This window comes from Lissotriton helveticus, chromosome 6, assembly GCF_964261635.1.
Source record: "Lissotriton helveticus chromosome 6, aLisHel1.1, whole genome shotgun sequence".
NCBI classification, from domain to species: domain Eukaryota; kingdom Metazoa; phylum Chordata; class Amphibia; order Caudata; family Salamandridae; genus Lissotriton; species Lissotriton helveticus.
Window position 1 is genome coordinate 884802201 of NC_136067.1, and position 20416 is coordinate 884822616.

Genomic DNA, 20416 nt, shown 5'->3' on the forward strand with positions numbered 1-20416 from the left:
GCACGCTGTTATTGGGTCAGGCCGTAGCCATTACAGGGGTGCAGGGTGGCGGGTGTGGGGGGGGTTTGTTATGTTAGTTTGTTTTGTTCTATGGTCCCTTTCGCTCTTTTCCGTCTTTGGGAGGGTCTTTTCCTCTGTAGTAGGGTTGGCTGTCTATATTTGTTGCACTCCTTCCTTTCGTTGGTGTCTGAAAGTGACTCTGACTTTCGGTCTTTGGGGGGTGGGGTTCTCTGGGACGACACTCAGCTATATCGCATTCTGTTGCATTGTTTTTTGCCCCGTTCTGCCTCAGCGGCTGGCTGGACTTATTTGTATTTCTCCTGTACGGTGTGACACCATCTTTGATGCAGCCATGACCCTTCTCTCTTAGTTTAAAAAATGAAAACCGCATATCCTCTGCTTCGCAACTCCCACGGCCGCGTGTGGTCTATATCGTAATTCCTGATTGTATGTTCGATGTGTGTTTCTCCAATGTATGTTGGCTGTTTTTGCGGCCGGCCCTAGTGGTTGTGGGCCTGCGCATGTTACTCTTTGCTTTGGACAATAAAGGTTTTCAAAAAAAAAAAAAAAAAAGATTTGTTTTTACTAATAATACAAATAAAGAAAATGTGATGAGATCAAAAAAATATGCTATTTTTACCCTCCACCAGAACAGAGTATCCAAGATGAATAAATATGGTAAATGGAGAATGATGTGACCACAATGAACCATAAAAACGAATATGTTTCTGGGCCTGGAATTGGGCAAAACATGTGGAACCCTAATTTAACGGGTCAAATTATTTTTTACGCATTTTCAGGCCCGTTTCTGTGCACATTTTCCCCCTGATTTCAGCAGGTTTATAAAGTGTCACGTCATGCTTTCCTAAACCTGGAAAAACATGTAAATGGGTGGTATCCCCCCATGGGGTTACTACTTAACATCTTTCTAACAAGGCCCTAAACGCACCTAGACAAGAGAACCAACAGCACATGTAACATATGATTTATACTCTTTTGAAGTTATCTGTGTGTGGCATGATTACACAAAAGTAGACTACATAAATATTTTGAAATGTGTCCGTTCACTGTGTTTGAAAATGATGCATTTCCTACAGATCCATGCTTAGAAAAGTTCATCCAGGCTTTCCATTTTTGCTGAATTATACAGATAAAATTTGGAAACAGGCAGAAAACCACATATATCCATCTCTGTATTCATTTTTAATAAAAAAAAATATTAAATATATTTTTGATTAATTTGCAATGCTGTCAATCATGACTGCTACATCAATAGATGTACAATGCCAATAGATGGAAGATCAAATACGTATTGAACTTTTTTAGAATCAGTTACGAAATTAATGAATCTTATGGGTATAACCTACCATTAATATATAGATTATACCACCAACCATTTATCACGGATGGCACATGAATATTCGACAGTTTCACAAATCCCAAGCAAATTTTCAGGAAACATTAGATACCATTTGGGTAAAGATTGTACTCGCCATGGAAGAATCACTCCAATAAGGCAAAGTAGTCATGTTGCTACTTCCTGTGTCGATACCTGAGGTGCATTCAAGAGACGTCAGACATGATGGGCCCGATTCACATAACTAACTTAAGTCAAAATCCTAAACTTACTACCATTTTGGTATTCACAGAAGGCACTTACACATTTTGATATTCACAGAAGGCACTTAGGGCCCGATGTAGGTAATCTCAATTTACCGATTCTTAAATACCGAATTTTACAGATTCGTATTTACGAATCGGTAAATATGATTTATGTAAAAAATCGGTAACATTTACCGATTCTGTAATATTCCTTATTACCGAATCGGTAAATACCGATTCGGTAATAAGGAATACCTTCCCATTCATTCCTATGGGCCTGGAGGTCCATAGGATTGAATGGGAAGCCATTCACTATTACCGATTCGGTACTTACCGATTCGGTAATAGCGGGAGCATATTCAAGGGTGGCAGGGTGTCACATTGACACCCTGTTGCACCCCTGAATCGTGCATGTGTGCACATGTGGCGCACATACATGTATGTCTGCCACATGGCACTTTGTAAAAAGCAAATATTTGCTTTTTTAAAGGTATTCGGTATTTACCACCAACTTGTAGTTGGTGGTAAATAACGAATCCTTAAAGCAAAAATGCACTCACTTAAGTGCTACCTACGTAGGTTTTAAGGATTCAGTAATTTACCGATTCCTTATTTTAAGGAATCTGTATTTTACCGATTCCTTAAAATAAGGAATCGGTAAATTACCAAATCCTTATTCACAGCCTCCTACATTAGGAAGGGCTAAATACCGGTCGGTAAAGGGAAATTCACCGATTTTTGGTTGTTACCGACCGGTATTTCACTACCTACATCTGGCCCTTAATCATCAATGAGTAAGTGCCTTCTGTGAATACCAAAATGAGTAAGTTACTCAAAATGAGTAAGTTACTCATTTTGGTATTCACAGAAGGCACTTACTCATTGATGAGTAAGTGCCTTCTGTGAATACCAAAATGGTAGTAAGTTTAGGATTTGGTCTTAAGTTAGTTCTGTGAATCGTGCCCGATGTACGGAGCCTTTTTTCGGACTCCATCGGCCCAACTGCAGAATCGGACTGTTTACGACTGTAAATAATGCTTTTGGTATACACAAATCACAAACTGGGATTCGGTTACACATCATCGTAACGTAATTTGATTTGGCAACAAAAATCCAAATTGGTATTTGGAAGGGTTTTTAGTTAGGGCATCTCTTCCTAAGACCGATTTGCCATTGTAGGTATTAATATTTTGTGACAAATTCCAGTTGCAAAACGGTAGCCTTTTACTGAACACTGAAACATTGAGAATGCTGATAAAATATTTTTAAGAGTAGGCATTCGTTCTATGAACTACAGCCTACCCTTGAAAAATGTGTGTTACAAGTTTCATTTTATTTGTAAAATGCATCCTGTTTTCTTTTAAGAAGAATGGGCTCCAGTTTTAAAAAATGCTTTCTTTACAAAGATTCACATACATGGTGGCCTGCTGACCTCAGCAGGCCACCATCCCTGTGCTGCCTCTGGTTTTTAGTAGGTAACTATTTGTGATCTACCTCATTAATTTTGATGAGGTAGGTCGAATTGCGACTCACTTTGAATCAGTTTTTTGTGAACTGACTATTACTACATAGGTCGGTTCGCAAAAACAGAATGGATTCAGTAATAGTTGGTGCACATTTTGCGCCCCTTTTTACCAAATCCATTCTTAGTACATCTGGCCGCAATTTGTGTAGACTAAAATAGGAGAGACCCAGCACTTTTGTTACATCCATATAATGTTTTACTATTAAAGTTGGAGCAATACAGGCTATACATCCTCACAACATCCTGCAGATGCCAGTACACCATAGAAACAGGCAGTGCTTAAATTGTGTTAGTGGTTGCTGATGCAATACATTGATAGTCATGTTTGGGAGCATGGACAATCGGAGAAGCCATGTGCCATTAACATAACATAAGCAAAATAACTAAAGCTGCAAACTTCCACCTAAGATTTATCAGATCTACTGAAATATGCAGCTCATGGCCTAATCTTAGCACTACTAAACTTTGGAAATTGTGTGCTATGAGCTCTTCAACAACCCACCCTCAACCTTCTGAAAACAGTAAACCTTTGCTGCTAGACTTCACTGCTCTGCTACAAATATGATCATATCACCTCAATTCTCCTTGACCTCCACCGGCTCCCATAGAGCTAAGATTACAGTTTAAACTAGTATGCCTAGCTCACACAGTGGGTCATCCTAATTGACCTCCCACCTCTCCAACTGTATCAAATTATTTAGTGGTTGGAGGCCTTCAAAACAATGCACGCCCAGCACCAATTCTTCTCAGGAACTGGCACTCCACAATGAGCTCAGAACCAGAACCACCTATCATTCTGAAAGTACATAATGTCCCCTTTTTCAATCTCCACTTAAAATGGAACCCTTTGTTTATGTGTTTGAATATCTCCCCATGCACTTGTTACCTCTCATTGAATGTCACTCGACTGCAACTGTACTGCATCATGCCCGCCGCATTCCACCCACCAGACCCACTGAAGCTATGTTTAAATGTTTTAAATGTCCAACATGTACTAGAGTTTTGAATTTTACCTCACCTTTGTATGTTAAACTGCCCAAACTGGTATTTGGTCTATTGACTTGTACCTTTGATTGGTGCCCTTGTAATGACATATGCTTCTTTTCTTAGTTTTGTCACCTGTTCATTGTACACTCACCGTTTGTTGTTTATTGTAAAGTGCTCACATACCTCACAGTGTAATAAGATCATAAGAAACTGTTAAATAATAAAAATCATTATTATCCTCAAAGGATGAAATGCTGAGTCAACCTGCCATATTCAATCAAGTGACCTGGCAGTTCCAAGCAGCGCAGCATGTTATCTTGACCTTCAGCAACTGCTGTACAATTTGCCTCTTACAGTTGTTCTTTGCCACTGACCGGTGAAGAAGTGATGAATGCTATGTAATAAGCACCAAGGATGAGCACTTTCTAATCACGAGAACTTTAACCACACCAGACGTGATGGTGCAAGTAGTAAAGACAAAGGCACCTTCTGTAAAAAAATGTAAGGTATTATGATTCATTTTTTTAGGAATGCGATTTGAAATTATGTTTTCTTCTGACACAATCCAGAAATGCACAGAGAAGGATGATATATTAGAATTATAGTCTGGATTACAAAATTTGAGCACATATATGCCTCAGAATGTGCACTTATATGAGGTAACCTCGTCGTGTTAAAGACAAAATGTTGCAAGAGAAATATCAGATTAATATTGAAGAAACTGATAAAGTTGTGGATTGCTTATAGCCTTATAGCTCGCTGCTGAGTGCTATACTGGTGATTAAAGGCCCTGAACCAAGTTATAGGCCTGAGCCCATATTGAGGGAGAGGGCCTTTAACAACTGGTATAGCCCGAGGCAGAAGGGCAGTTAGGCTATTACAACATTCCAACCACTACGGGTAGAATTTGGTAAACTGAAAAGGAGAAACAGGAAGACAAACATTGGAATGCCGGTGCTCGGGACTTACACCAGTCATTATAAACCTGGAGCTACTCCATTGTCAATGGAGCTCCCAACATTCCAATGTTCTAATAAACCTTATTGACTTTTTTGATATGGCACCTGTCGAGGGAAGTTTCTTGTGAAGAACATAATTTGGTTTTAAAGAAACAAGAATTGGTGTTTGAATATACTAGCACTAAAAATTCAGAAAAAGAAGGAATAGGTTCAAGTTAGAGATATGTGTGTATGGAGAAAAAATTCAACATAGATAGTAAAGTTGCCTGTTGTAGGGTAGGTGAGGTTTCATACATGCTCTGTGGTGCCAGTGATTGAACTGGATGTTATCACAGTGAGCTACAGCCTTGTTAAGAACCGTCTGGGCCTTGCTTTTGTTGTACCACCTACCTATTTTAGGACAGGATTTCAGAATGTATGGCCTAGTTAAGCCTATATCCCAGGGGCACTGTGGTAGGTGGATCAATGTAAATGATATAAGATTGGAAGACATAATGTTACCAGTTATGTAATTGGTTCCATGTTGTAGACTAAAATGAGTAACAACCATCACTCCTATTATGATTTGTTAGCAACAGCCTGGAGAGTCATGATCTTCCCTGGCCAGCCAAGCTCCAACTGGCATCAGTGGAATCTCACTCTCTCCAGGACTCAACATTTCATAGAATATCATAGATTAGGTTCCTTTTCTACAACCATAAAGGAACCACTAATCCAAACAATACTTCACATAACTAAATTCTACTCTCACTTTCCAGGCATTTAACAGATCTGGACCTTATGGCGGACTTCAAAAAGAGGAGTAACAAAACAAGCAGCTAAAGGCAGACAGGAGATCCTTTTCTGCTCCAAAGACTTGCAATATGTAACAGGATGCTTTGTTTTATTGTCAGTGCTATGATTGTTCTGGAAGATTCCCTAACTTTGACAGAAACATCAAGATGCTGCTAGTTGAGATATCCCATGGGGTTTATGCAATGGCTTCATGTCATAGGGACACACTGCTCTATTCCTAAATTTCCAGTTACGGGTCATAGTAATCTGGTAGTTTATATCAACTGGTTTTATTGATCGGAAATGGCACTACAAAGGCTTGGAAGCATTAAATGTTAACCAGAACACATGTCCGGAATATTTTGCCACTGATAACGTGTAGTCAGCCCATAAGTTTGCACCCCACACATCCTTCAAATATATATTTTGAAGATGACTGAAGTTCAGGTGGTGCATCGTTTGATCCTAGGTAACTACAACAATGTTAGAGAGCATATCTGACACATCCTCAAACTTAGAAGAAATAGCACCACAAATTCGAAGTGAATGTGAGCGGGTAGTGCCACATGGAATATAGGAAATGGAACCAAGGTAGCTGATGCTAGAGCCGAGGTACAAGAAGAAAAAAAACAACAGGCTATTGCATGTGCTGTGAATCAGGTACAGTAGAATATCCTTATATATTGTACTACAACTCATATCTTGGTTAATTCAAATAGCCTAGTACTGATAAGACTTTTTTCCAATAGATTACAGTTGATGCACACATCTATGTTTATCGTTCTGCAAATAGAGGCATTGGGTTAGTTGGTGTTTACTTAAATTGTTGTTGTTGTTGTGCTGCTGACAATCACAGGTGTCAAAATAGCAATATTTCCTGTGGATTGTTGGACATGTTTAGTTATATTGCAATGGCTGGAACACACATTATGGACACAAACTCACCTCACTGAGGTTAAAACCTTGGAGGAAAACCTAACAAACTAACATGGGAAGGAACGTCTTTAAATTCATCATATTTAAGAATGATCAACCTTTAATGATGTCAGCAATTTGCTCTCCACTTTTTTTTTTAAAGAAATGTAAGTAACAACTCCTAATGTTTACATCAGCATCATTCATTAGATTTGATGTTGATTTCATATTTCATTCACAGTTTTGTCACAAACTGATTCCGAGTAAGAGTTTCTATACTGAATGGTATCTTAGTAATTTTCAATTTCACCTAAACATCTATTTTTATCTATTTTATCTTCCAGTGAGACTGGTAGCATACATCGGTATTTACTTTTCAAAATCTACATATAGGCCTGCTTGACTTAAGTCATGTAATATTTGGTGTCTACATGATTCCAAAATGTACGTCATATTGTGATGTTGATAATTATTTCAGGGAGTGGTGGAGGGCTTCCTTCACCTGATGGTACACTGGAAAAGTTGCATTTATCAAAGTGCACTTCATCACCTCACTGCCCATGCTAGGTATGGATATTAGGATGTCTGACACTAGCAATTCAAGGTATGTACATGGTATGTTTTTTTATCAGCAATACCTGTGCTAGATGCAGGAACGAAGTTTGTCGTTTTAAAGAAGACACAAATCTTCGGGCAATCGGCAATTTCTTTTCAGACAAGGCATCTGGGAGATTGTCCAGGGATGAAGAAATCCACTGCTCCCAATGCTTAGCAAAATTTCTTATGTCTGCAAGCAAACTTAAAAAAACATAAATGCATTCAGAACATACAGAATCCGCCATCAAATATTTAAATACATCACACCATGCGTAGAAACTGAATTGCGCTTTTCTTTACAGTTTTTTTTGTTCAAAAATAATTTTATTCAAAGTTAAAGATAACATAATGCAAGAAAGCATACAATACAATTCATGATTAGTAGTTAGCGAAAAAGGACGTAACTATGGAGAAATAATCAATCCGAAAGAACTTAACAATGAATAATAGTCTAAATACAAAAAAAACGGAAAATGAAAGGTATGCGAAATACGGTCGTTATAGGTAAACTTCTATGAAACATGAAGGAAATCATCAGATTTGAGTTATTTTTCACCTGGGATATCAACACAAATACTCACATGGTATATATTTTCTTCACTAGTTTACTTAAGTACCCTTGGGGCTATGAACAGCTAAAGATTAATATTGATCATGTTGATTGGTCTCCTCAAAAACAGTGTATTTTATGTAAAGGGGTTACCAGTTCGTTTTCCACGGAGGCTCTATCTACAAGGACAGGAGTACACCGGTGTTCCCAGCATCAGCCCGGCTTACACCTCGCCGCACCCGCTTCGCGGGTGCCGCATCGCCTTGTTAGGCGCAGGGCAGTTTGACCAACGGAGTGACGAGGAAAGGCGGCACCGGGTGTGAGGCATCAGCGGGGCTGCGAGCGTGCGGGGACTCCAACAACCAGGAGTCCCTGCGAGACCGACAGCCAGCTTCCGGTCCGCTCTCCCTGCTGGCCGCCCCCCGCCCACCTCAGGATTTCAAAAGCGTTCCTCACCTTTCTCTCTGTGGGTTACCTGTTCGTTTTCCACGGAGGCTCTATCTACAAGGACAGGAGTACAGCGGTGTTCCCTGCATCAGCCCGGCTTACACCTCGCCGCACCCGCTTTGCGGGTGCCGCATCGCCTTGTTAGGCGCAGGGCAGTTTGACCAACGGAGTGACGAGGAAAGGCGGCACCGGGTGTGAGGCATTAGCGGGGCTGCGAGCGTGCGGGGACTCCAACAACCAGGAGTCCCTGCGAGACCGACAGCCAGCTTCCGGTCCGCTCTCCCTGCTGGCCCGCGCCCCCCGCCCTCCACGCCCCCTATATCTCAGCACGAACCTCCCACAGCGCGGGACGCAGCACGGGGCAAAGAGCGGGCCGTTTGAGGCCGTTCGAGAACGTTAGAGACTGGACTGGGCCACCCCATTTAACATCAGGTATTACTCCAAAATCTACCTCCCAGCTAAAATAATATCACTCCCTCTTCTTAGTCGCCCCTGAGCCATATTGCCCACTATGAGCAAAATGGAGACCAGGAGCAAAGCTAATCAGGTAGCTATTGGCCCCACAACAACGGCCCCAACTCAAGGTACAATTGACAACTACTTTCTGAAAGCAGGTTCTCTCTTGATAGACGATATTACTCTCCTTGAAAGACGAATCTCGCAGGAAATAGAGTGGGTTAGAAGGTCATCGATGGGTCCTGTAGCGATGGCAAAAACTCCTGAAGACAGGCGGATTATAGATACTTCACAACTTGGTGCCTGTGGTGGGGCACAGCGACCCACTAGTATAGACCTCTCAGAGGTAACAATAAGTGATTTAGAGGACATGAGTCTCCTCTCATTGCCTCTAACGCAAATCACCCAACCACCTAACCTAATAAACATGGGGGAGGACACTGATCTAACCACTCAATGCCCCACCTCACTTAGGGAAGAATTGACCACGACAAACGATACTCCAAATTTAGTAGGGACACCTAGTACAAATCGGGGGTTAAGGGAGGGTGCCATTCAAAAAAGGATACCGGGGAAACAGAGCACTAAGGAAAGAAAGATTAAAAATGTAAAGGGAAAAATAGGGAAAACACCTAACGCAGTCAGCTCAGACCACACTAACCAGTTAAGAACCTCACCAGTGATAGCGATTGACCCCTCCCAGCAACCGCACAGTGACATCCTCACTGATCAGCCACCTCCCACCATTGAACATAATTCGGAGTTACCAGAAGAGGACATAACATTAGCTGATATAGGTCACCTTCTGAAGTCAATCATAAGTCCTTTAGAAGCACGCCTGACGAAAATGGAGGCGAGACTAATCAAAATCGAGAAAGCAGCCTTACAGATTATGGACTGTTGGAAACCGGGGGCTCCCCGCCCCACGCTCCCCAACATTGACCCAAAACATAATAATAACTTGGTTACCCCTAAACCTGTAAAAGGTAACGAGGCAGTAATAACATCTACAGTAGGTGACAAAAATACTAAATCACACTGTAATCAACCACCAAAATCAAAACCTAAACCAGCAGCGCTAGCGACCTCTGGTCCCACCAAACAATCTCAGACTATGCAACAGCAACCAACTTTACTCAATGATAATGTGCAGCCTAATTCACAATACATGAGTTCTCCCATACCTCCTCTGATCACCAACTATGATACACACGATTCGAATCATTCAAAGGTAAAACCACTGAGAACAGTTACTGTCAATCTCCCACCTGAGGTTGCTCCATATACTGCTATCTTAGTTGGGGTACCCAAATTAAAATCTGACTCGTATGAAACAGGGGAGTCTCTAAAAAATAAAGTCATCAATTGGCTTTCAACACACATACCCCTCCCTAGAGGCATGACCAGCGATATTCGCATGGTCAGAAGAGTCTCATGGGTAAGTAAGAGACCTAGAACAATTAGTGGTGACTGCTTATTGGTGAGTTTTAGAGAACCAAGAACAGTCTCATTCGTCTGTAATCCATCGTTGGAAGATGAAGGGAGTAACATTCACCCAGTCCCTCTCTCGTTTTTCTATCCACCTAATGATCATGTAACTAATGCCCAGAGCAGAGGACATTATCAGAATTCCCAGGATAACTGGGAGGGTAGCCAGGGAAGGAGGAGAATTCCCTTTAACCAACCACGAATACCCCCCTTCCGCTCCAACACATATAGTGATCCCCATGGATGGGAAACTGTTCAGAGAAGAAGGATGGGAAGGGGTGGATTTGATAGAGAGGAGCCATGGCCCCCGAGATTTCATCAGCCACCATTTCTACCACTATTAAATCATTATGACTGCCTTGAAATGGTGGACTGACAGTTGGCCTCCATAAATGGGGCGCCAAGCCAATTGACAGGGAATGAATGTGGCAATTATCCCCCCCCTATTTGCAGGCAGGAGAAAGCTACTACTGGGACTTTGGATCTATCCCAGGACCTACATAACAGGGAAATTGGTCTAGATGATCCACTAATGGACGAAGGGCAAATGGATAGTCCTCCTCTGATGGAAAATATAAGTCCCACGGCCAAACAATTTGACACCCAGAATGCCCCACAGATCCTAAAAATTCTTTCCTGGAATGTGGCTGGCCTGACCAACAAAATAGACTCGGACACATGGGCCGATCTAGCGCAACCAAAAAGTGTCTGTCTCTTTCAAGAGACCTGGTCAAGGGATGAGACCTCCTTTGGGGGTTTCCATACATTTTCAATCCCCGCTGTCTGGGGTGGGAAAGGCAGACCTTCTGGAGGTTTAGCAACCTGGGTGGCCTCGGACATAGGGTGCCGAGCCTCAAGATATCCAGTAGACTCTGTAGATATACTGGCTGTCTTACTTGAATGGCTGGGTCTTTTTAAATTATTGGTTATAAACATCTATTCAAGGCCAGTCAAAATAGCGTCCACTTCCAAAACCATAGAGGCTCTGTCATGCCTTCTGGAAACCATCCCTGCGGATATGTCTTACCTAATAGGGGGGGACTTCAATTCACACTTTGAGCCATTACCTGGTCTCCTTGATGGACCCTCCATAGAGGAGGATTCAAGTTGGCAGGTCCCTCGGACTGAAGCACCCCCTCCCAGAGCATGGACATCCCTTGCCGTACAGATAAACACTTTAAATCTCACCCATGGTTTGAGAGCCTGTAACGGCCGCACTAGGTCCGACATCCCGTCCAAATGCACATTTAATAAAGCAGGGAGGCAATCCAGAACAGACTACTTCCTGGTACAGTTGCAGGCATGGAACAGGGTGGTGGACTTTAAAATAACACCTAGGCAAGATAGTGACCACAATGCCTTGGAACTAGAGTATACCATCCCTTGGGTGAGAGTGATAGGCGAGGAGAAATCGAAAGGAGGAAACCTTTTAGAGAACAACAGGAGGCGGATAAAATGGGAAAAGCTTGCCTCCAGCGGAGAAAGGCTTGCCTCTCTCTATGCTGGGATTATTCCCATCCTTGAAGAGGCTTTTGACCTGTGGAATCCAGATTCCGCAATAGATAGAAGTGAGGATTTAGCTCAAGTACACACTCATCTAATTAAGAAGCTCGAAGCTGACCTCTTCAGCATAGGCCGCCCAAGAACACAGGGACAAACCATAAACTCCTGGTACAACAGCACTTGTCGCTCGGCAAAACGAGACCTCCTTTCCACCATAAAAGAAGGAGGCGCTAGGTCGGAGATCCGCTCTAAAAGGAGTGTCTACAAATCACTTATAGCTAACGCTAGAATAGAGTGGGACATACAGCATTGGGAGAATCTATCGGAGTCCCTAGCTAAAAGGGACTCCCGTAGATTCTGGAGAATAATCAACCATGGGAGCGGGGATCTTCCCTCTGCCATTGAACCCAACATTGCTGCCAATGTTTGGCAGGATCACTTCCAAAAACTATATGCCCCTGAAAACGATGAGTCAGTACCATCAGCATCTACCAGCATCACTACACATACATCTGCCCCTTTCACTTTAAAAGATATTAAGGTGGCTATAGCGGGGCTAGCTTCCGGAAAAGCCCCGGGCTTAGATGGGGTGCCAGGTGACCTTTTTAGACAGGAACCTGGGATCTGGGCACCCTACTTGATGGTTTTATTTAATGCAGTGCTGGGGGGAATGAAGATACCAGATACTTGGCTGGGAGCGGAGGTGGTCCCGATATACAAAAAAGGGTCGCCCCTGCTCCCCGCCAACTATCGCCCGATCAGCCTCATTGATGTAACTCAAAAGTTGTTTGGAAGACTAATCCTGGATAGGCTACAATGCTGGATGGAAGAGACTGAAATTTTAAGTCCTCTTCAAGCGGGATTTAGGAAGGGAGTGTCAACAGTGGATCAAATACTTAGATTAAATATCCTATTTTGGAAGACAGCACATCTAGAAGGGGGGTCACTGTATGCGGTCTTTGTGGACCTCCGCGCCGCCTTTGACTTGGTCCCTCGGGCCAAGTTGTGGGCGGTTTTGGGGGATATGGGTGTCCCTGGAGATATTCTCCAGATCCTCATCAGGCTACACACAGACAACTACGCCCGGGTAAGATATGGAAAGGGCGGTAGGCTGACAGATAGGTTTCCTGTCCAACGCGGGGTAAGGCAGGGTTGTGTGTTGGCGCCGACCCTGTTTTGTCTATTCACGAACGGGGTGATAGAGCACTTGTGCAGAATCCCTAACATTGATGCGCCACAATTGAACAGCAGCAGGGTGCCAGCGATCATGTTCGCGGATGACACCCTGCTGTTGTCAAAAACACCAATGGGGCTACAGAGGGTTCTGTACGGATTCTTGGATTTTTGTAATAAAAGGGGATTAGAAATAAACCCCGCGAAGACTAAATTCATGATCCTGAGCCACAAGCCCAAAAGTTGCCCAAATCCCCGCTTGGGATCCACACCCCTAGAGAGAGTCCAAGTGATTGAGTATCTGGGCATAACACTCAATCAAAATGTAACCTGGTTGCCACACAAAACAAAGGCAACCACAAAATTAATCCAGAGGGCCGGCGCTATCACAAGAATTGCCAAAAAATCCTCCCTTCGTCCACTGGCACCTGCAATACATATTTATAAAGCCCAAGCACGAGGAGGCATCCCCTATGGGGCTGAACTAGGGGGACACACATCGCTACAAACTATACAGGTGGCAGAGAACAATTTTATCAGACAATTGACGGCCCTTCCTTTGAGCACTCCCCTACTCCCTTTGAGAATGGACTTGGCACTGTGCCCAATTACCAAAGAATTGAGCCTCAAACCCTTGACCTATTGGAGGCGGTTGTGGAGCAGCCAGGATCTGGGCCATTACAGAAGCGAATTACAGGAGCTCCTTAGATCAATACAAGCGACTAAAATTCCATGGCTCAAGTACATTAGGGACATGTGTATGACCCTTGGAGTCCCAGAACTATGGTGTAATCCTGAACTAATGTCTGCAAGGCTCCCGAGGAAAGAACTTTCTAAACTGTTCTATGGCTCCAGGCTACAAAGATCTATGAGTTCAATTCGGGAGGGTTCTCTAACCGATATATTCACTAAAGTAAAAGACTCTTACAGTCCTGAATATGTCCTAGATGCTATGTCCCCAGTGTATGTAAGAAAGATCTTTCTCCAATGGAGATACGGCTCTCTCCCCTTGAGGTCATTCACCAAAACCTGGGACGGTAACCAAGATTCAGGCAACTGCCCTGCGTGCAATTACAAGTTGGAAAGTGACCTACACGTGGTCTTGTTCTGCAAAGCCTACAGTAAAACTAGGAGCTATTGGCTGGTCCCCTACTTAAGGAACTTGGGCTTTCGAACTTATGCCCCAGCCTATAGAGTGCTCAAAACTGACCTTACATCTCCAACTGTGTTTGTAATGGCGACATTTTTGACGGCAATGTGGAGACTACGCGCAAGAATTATAAGGGACTCCAATGCGGCACGACCAATCAGTTCTTAAATCTAATCTAAAAATGTATTTTGAAACTGTGAACATGATTTCTCGAATTTTAAAATTGATGATTTTATTTTTTTAAATTTCTCATTTTAACGATCTAATGCTTGTTTACTTGTACATCTTTTATGATCTTAACGATCGAAATAAAGATTATTTGATATTGATATTGATGTAAGTGCACTGATTTGTTTTGAATCTGCCTAGCACTGGGAGACTTATGGAGAAGTGACGAATATCCTAACTGGGGTGATTGAAAGGGAGGTCCACTATACACCTGGCCATTGCCTCCTATACTTGTTCCCGCATGCTGCCAAGACTAAGGTAACTAGTGAGTTTCAGGACCAAGCGCTTCTTCTGGTTAAGAGGGAAGTCACCAGGAATTGGAAAGCTCCAAGGAGACCCAACCACGGGGGATGGAAAAAAGAAGACCTGCACTGGGCAAATTATGAAGGTGCTGTAGGTCTAAGGGAAGCCCGACAGGGCCGGAGGTCCCTTGAGGCTGCCAGGGCATTGGAAGCATTAGTGGAAGAAATGAGACTCCCATAGCTTTCATGTCACGAAGAAGTGTTAGACGCCCCCTGACTGCATGCACAGTGTGTAAGATCCTTGCTTAGAACCCGACTGGAGAGATCACATGGGATTCTCCTCTCATAGAGTTAGCTTTCAATATCAAGGACTAGTTTTCAGCGTCACCACAGTATATTTCCTAGCAAGTTCTATTCTGTACTCTTGGAATGCTGTATGCCTGCTTCATCGAGACTCTCATAAAGACAAGCCATGGCATGCCTGGGGGGAGGGGCAGGCTTCTACGGTTGGGGTTGCAGGTTGCACTGAATGGGACTCATGGGTACGGCTGGATATATTGGCAAGGTCCGGACGAGGATACCCCATCTTTGATGCTGTGTTTTTTCTTTATGTATTATTAGTCTGTGCTATACACTTGGGTTCTTTCACTGCTTGTCCTGATCCATGGGGATCTACTCATGATCGCGGGGGAGAGTAGCCTATCAATGTATTGATGCCTATTATTCCTGTACTGTGGACCTTGTTTACATGAAAAAGCAATACAAATTTGTTTAAAAATAAAAATGTAAGCGCACTCATTTATGTTTTTCCTGTGCAAGTGCATCTACGTAGGTTGTGTGTGCTGATGTGTTGGGGTTATGTGTTTTTAGAGTCTTTCCTTTACTTATTAATTGATGCCTCTGTTAGGAAGATTTGACTTGATCCAGAGGGCAGAAAGGAGCTGGGATTGCAGCTGGGTCTCAAAGTACACCATGGCTGGATTGGACAGCCAAACATTAATGGCCAGATGTAGGTGGCCAATTACCGATCGGTAACGGACGAATTCGGCCGTTACCGACCGGTAATTGGAATTTGAGATGTAGGGCACTCAATTTTACAGAATCGGTAAATTTACCGATCGGTAAATTTATCGATTCTGTAAAATACCAAGTCGGTATTTTTACCGAATCTGTAAAATTGAGATGTAGGTGGGACTCTTCTGAGTCCCACAAGCCTTACCGAATCGGTATTTTACCATCAAATCCTATTTGATGGTAAAATACCGATTCCGGTGTGCATGCACATGTGTGCATGCACACCTGTGCCATATGACAGGCAGACCTGCCCTTAGGGCAGGTATGCCTGCCACATGGCACCCGAACCCGTTTTGGGGTAGCTAGAGGGTGTCAAAGTGACACCCCCTGCACCCTTGTGAAATTCGGTATTTACCGATTCGGTAATTACCGAATCGGTAATGCCCATTCATTCCTATGGGCTTCAAAGCCCATAGGAATGAATGGGCATTACCGGTCGGTATTTACCGAATCGGTAAATACCGAATTTTACCGATTCGGTAAATGCACATCTGGATTTACCTACATCTCGGTACTTCTATTTTACCACTTCTTAAATACCGAATCGGTATGATTCGGTATTTAAGAGGTGGTAAAATAAAATTACCTACATCTGGCCCTTAGTCATTTACACAGAAAGGCGGGACCCAGAAGGTGAAACCTGCCCATTTTATATCCAAAAATACCTCAATGTATTGTGCAGTCCTTCTGGGATCCTTCTTTAGCACGTGCACTTTGGTGTGTTCATCTTCCTGTCTACTGTCTGCCCTGGGTGACTTTCTTGTTGTATACCAGCCCTTTCTAGTAAGCATCAAACTTTGCAACAACGTCGCTTGAACCTGCAGTAGATTTGAACCACTGCAGAATTGCTTTGCAGCAATAACATTCTAGGTAAAGGACGTGGGGGCTTATTAATAAGAGACAGGGAACATTAACGCTAAGGGCGCTTAGTGTTAATTTTTTTAACGCCCGCTATCGCTGGATAATATCGCCTGGTTATCGCGTTATTAACAACGCTAACCGCCTAGACGATAAAAAATCCAGTGATAGCGGCATTTTAGGAGGTTATCGCTGGTAATGAAGTGATAAAAACTACATGGAGAGGGATATCCTTGTTGATAGCCCAAGGTGGACTTAGACATGTAATCCACCTCCCATTGGATTACATGGCTAAGGCTGAAAATTAGCAGACGTAAAAAAGCAGCGTTAACCGTGGTTAGCGCTGCTTTTTTTTGTCTCAAACAGGGTTAGCGTGAAGCTTGATAATAGGAGATATGTTACTTAGCGACATTTCTCCTATTACTTTGCTCTGGAACGCCCACTTCGCATCTCATTAGAGATGCAAAGGGAAGCGTAGTGAAAAATAAAGCAAACATGCGATTTTGCATGTTAGCACCCTGTTGTTGATAGGGCGATATTTTTATCTCCGTTTCTTTGGCTTTTAAAGCCAAAAAAGCGGAGATAAAGCCCTTGTTAATATGCCCCGTGGTACCTCAAATAATTTCAGAAACCACTTCATTTATACTCACACATTACTGTCAATGATAGTATTTGGCCCTCTTACTCTTAGGTTTATCCTTCCATTTAGGTACTAATGTGAAAATCCTAGTAGTACTCATTGATGTGGATAATGTGGCTGACAGAGATTAATACTATAGTAAGTATTTATTTTCTTTCAGCTGACCTGTGTACAACCCGTGCGCCTCGACGTTCTATCAAACAGCATAGCTCAGTGATAAAAGGAACCGGGGTGCACCCATACCTTTTTAATTGAACTCTATGACACCATATGTAAGATCCCTGTTGCCAAAATTGGAGGCCAGTAACTTTTGATTGGTGTGGCACCCTCTGACCTGGATTTCTCAGATTATTGCTATTTTGTTTTATCTGAACTAACCAAGTGGTATCATTTGAGAGGATTTCCTTATAGGAGATAGCCCTAGATTTAGGGTTAGTAGTGACCGTATTTCTAAGTGAACACGTGTAGGCAATAGATTTGCATCACTATTACTTTCAACAAACATATGGTGGTGAAATTTGGGTAAATAAATTTTTATTTGAGAAGCTCGCACAGTGGCAAAGACTTCTCCCTGTCATCAATCAGTAATAAATATATTCCCATTCAAGTGTTATCCAAAAAGCAACTGGTCAATATGTTAGTGCAATTATGACAATCGGGAATCGGAAGGACTAGTTTACTCTGCATGCATGCTGCAATACATCTAATAAAGAAAATACAATTATTACAGCAGAAACTACCCAGAGAGAAAATGTGCTTCCTTCTTTATATTACTAGTAGTATTGCTTGCATACAATATGGTAGACACTCCTATAAGCCAACGTAGTTTTCATATCACGTGGTTTTTTTTGGATGAAGGGTTCTATGTTTCATGCTGTCTAGTTCAGCTAAAGGGTTCTTATAGGTAAAAAAGTATAAGTGTCAAGGACAGACTTACCTTTCTGGCATTTCTTGCATTGTTGCTGGGATGAGCACATCTGTAAGAACCTTCAACAAAGAAAATACTTAGATAGCGTTGCTTAATATTGTATAATGTGGTTTGCTAGTCATAAGATGGTAAAAGTTATTTTTTGCACAATTGCATGCATGTTTCAAAGAATAAACTTTATATTTAAGCTGTCAAATGCAACATATTTAAAATATTGAAAAAGCACACATTTTTACAGAACAAGAGAAAAAAGGTGTGTACCTTCATACTGCACAGCACGTGACAGGTTTATTGATCATGGATGGAGCCAGAACGTATTTTGGCTAGGAAATTTAAAAGCCTAACCCTCAATTAGCTGAGCTATATAATTTATAATTAAATTAAGGCTTTGTGGGACTTTTTACCTCTATATCTGCAAATATTTCCCACACCTTGCCTCCCTACCTTTTCACAGTCAGCCATAATCCCTGTTTACATCCCTTCCCTAATGCTCTCCCAATCCACTCTGAAGCTATATAGCAAGCTAAGCCCACAGAAGCACTTTACTTTGCTAAGGAAATCTTATCTAATTATCTTTTTACCCTATTTACGACCTTTAAGGGGTAACATCAGCTAACCCCTTTAATGCTAGGTTGCTCACTTGTCCAGTAGCGGCCCGTCCCCTGCCAAAGAGAGGGGTGTGGCGGGCAGGAGAAAGGAAAAGGGAGGTGGAGAGGGGGGTCAGGGATTTTTTTTTTTAAAAAGATAAAGAAAAAAATGTACCTTTACGCCGCCGCCTCCCGTCGCATCATGCTCTTCCTGATTCTGGGCTCAGGCTCCCAGAATACACTGCAGGCAATCCTGATGCTGCATGAAAGCTGCGTCGGGATAGGCCTGAGCGCTGGCAACTTGCACTCTCAGGCAGACTGGGAGCCTGTGTCTGCTCTTTCCAGTCCTAGCAACGCAGCTGGGGCTAGGGAGGGCTTCACTCTGCATGAGGGGTTTGCGCACTGAAGGGAGTGCTCACCACTCCCCCATTAGCAGTGTCATCCACTTGCCCCACCCCTAAGACTCGTAAGACTCCTGGGGGCGGATGCAGGGAATTAAAGTAAAACAATAATAAATGAATGATTGAATGAATACTTATTTCTATAGCGCGTGGTTACCCGGAGGCATCCCAGCGCGGTTTAAAACCCATTTTATTATTGTTTTATTTGCTGGTGGTGGCGGGGGCGGCGCTCCTTTGCTCTAATGGAACAGCTGCCCCTGCACTAGTCACAGATGCATGCTTATTTAATAGCTGACATATCTTTATTAACCCAATGCATCCATTAACAAACACTCTTCATTTTGCATCAATTTGAGTAGACGTCTACTCTTAGTACAATTGCTGGGATGCGAATATCCTCTGCATAGGTTACAGTCAGGTTCACTTGCCTCAGTGCCCAAAGGCGGTATTTCTTATTGGCTCAAGCCTCATACAACTCTAGGAGCACATTTAAAAGCCCTGTTCGCTACTGCAACGTCACTTTCTTTGACGTTCCGGTGGCGCACAGGGTGTAGCCTTATCTACAAAGCCACCTAAAACCACCATGAGTTGCTTTATATGGCTTTGTAGATATGGAGTAAGGTGAGGCAGCGCAAGTCGCTACCTTGCCTTACTCTGCATAAAAGAGGCATTCCAGGGGTGTTGCTGTGGGTGTTCCCACTCAATGCCCGTGGAATTTGACTCAGCACAAGATTTACAACATCATGTAAACCTGGGGCGGTGCCAAAACTTTGGGCCTCCCTACAGCAGGCGTAATGAGGAGAAATGTTTACATTTCTCCTCGGTTTTTTCCTCTTTTCACATAGCAAGAGGAAAACACCTGTTGTGATTGTTTTTGTGCAGGTAGGTGCCCCTTGCTGCACACAAACAATCATGCTAATATCACAGACACCCTAGCACCATGATGCAAGTGTGCCTGCATTGGCGCTCGGCTGCAAAATTATTGTTTTTGAGCAGGTATATGCCCTTTACTGCACAAAAACAATCATGCTAACATCACAGACACTCTAGCACCATGGTGCAAGTGTGCCTGCATTGGCGCACAGCTGCAAAATGTGCGCTGGCGCTGGCTGAAAGCACAGGAATGCACAGTATCTTTTAAATACAGTGAATTCTTGTCCTTTTGAATAGGATTAGGGCAGCACAGCAAAATTATTTATGACGTGACTCAGTGGCTGTGCCGTTATGAGAAAAGAAATGTGCCTGAGTATAACGGGTCACTCCATTTTGAAGGCTGTGCTGGAGGCAGGGTCACAGTCCTCCTGCACAGACTGTGCCAAGGTTGACTGTAAA

At 42.9% G+C, this 20416-nt stretch overlaps 1 protein-coding gene across 1 annotated transcript in view; it reads right to left on the reverse strand.

Moving 5' to 3' along the window:
- RFX6 (regulatory factor X6) overlaps positions 1-20416 on the reverse strand; it is a 424100-nt gene that overhangs the window by 182124 nt on the left and 221560 nt on the right. The window contains exons 10-11 of the mRNA XM_078646873.1: positions 18106-18155; positions 7401-7560 (exon numbers count right to left, since the gene is read on the reverse strand). Of these exons, the coding sequence (XP_078502999.1) occupies positions 7401-7560; positions 18106-18155 (210 nt within the window). The remainder of the gene's footprint in view (positions 1-7400; positions 7561-18105; positions 18156-20416) is intronic.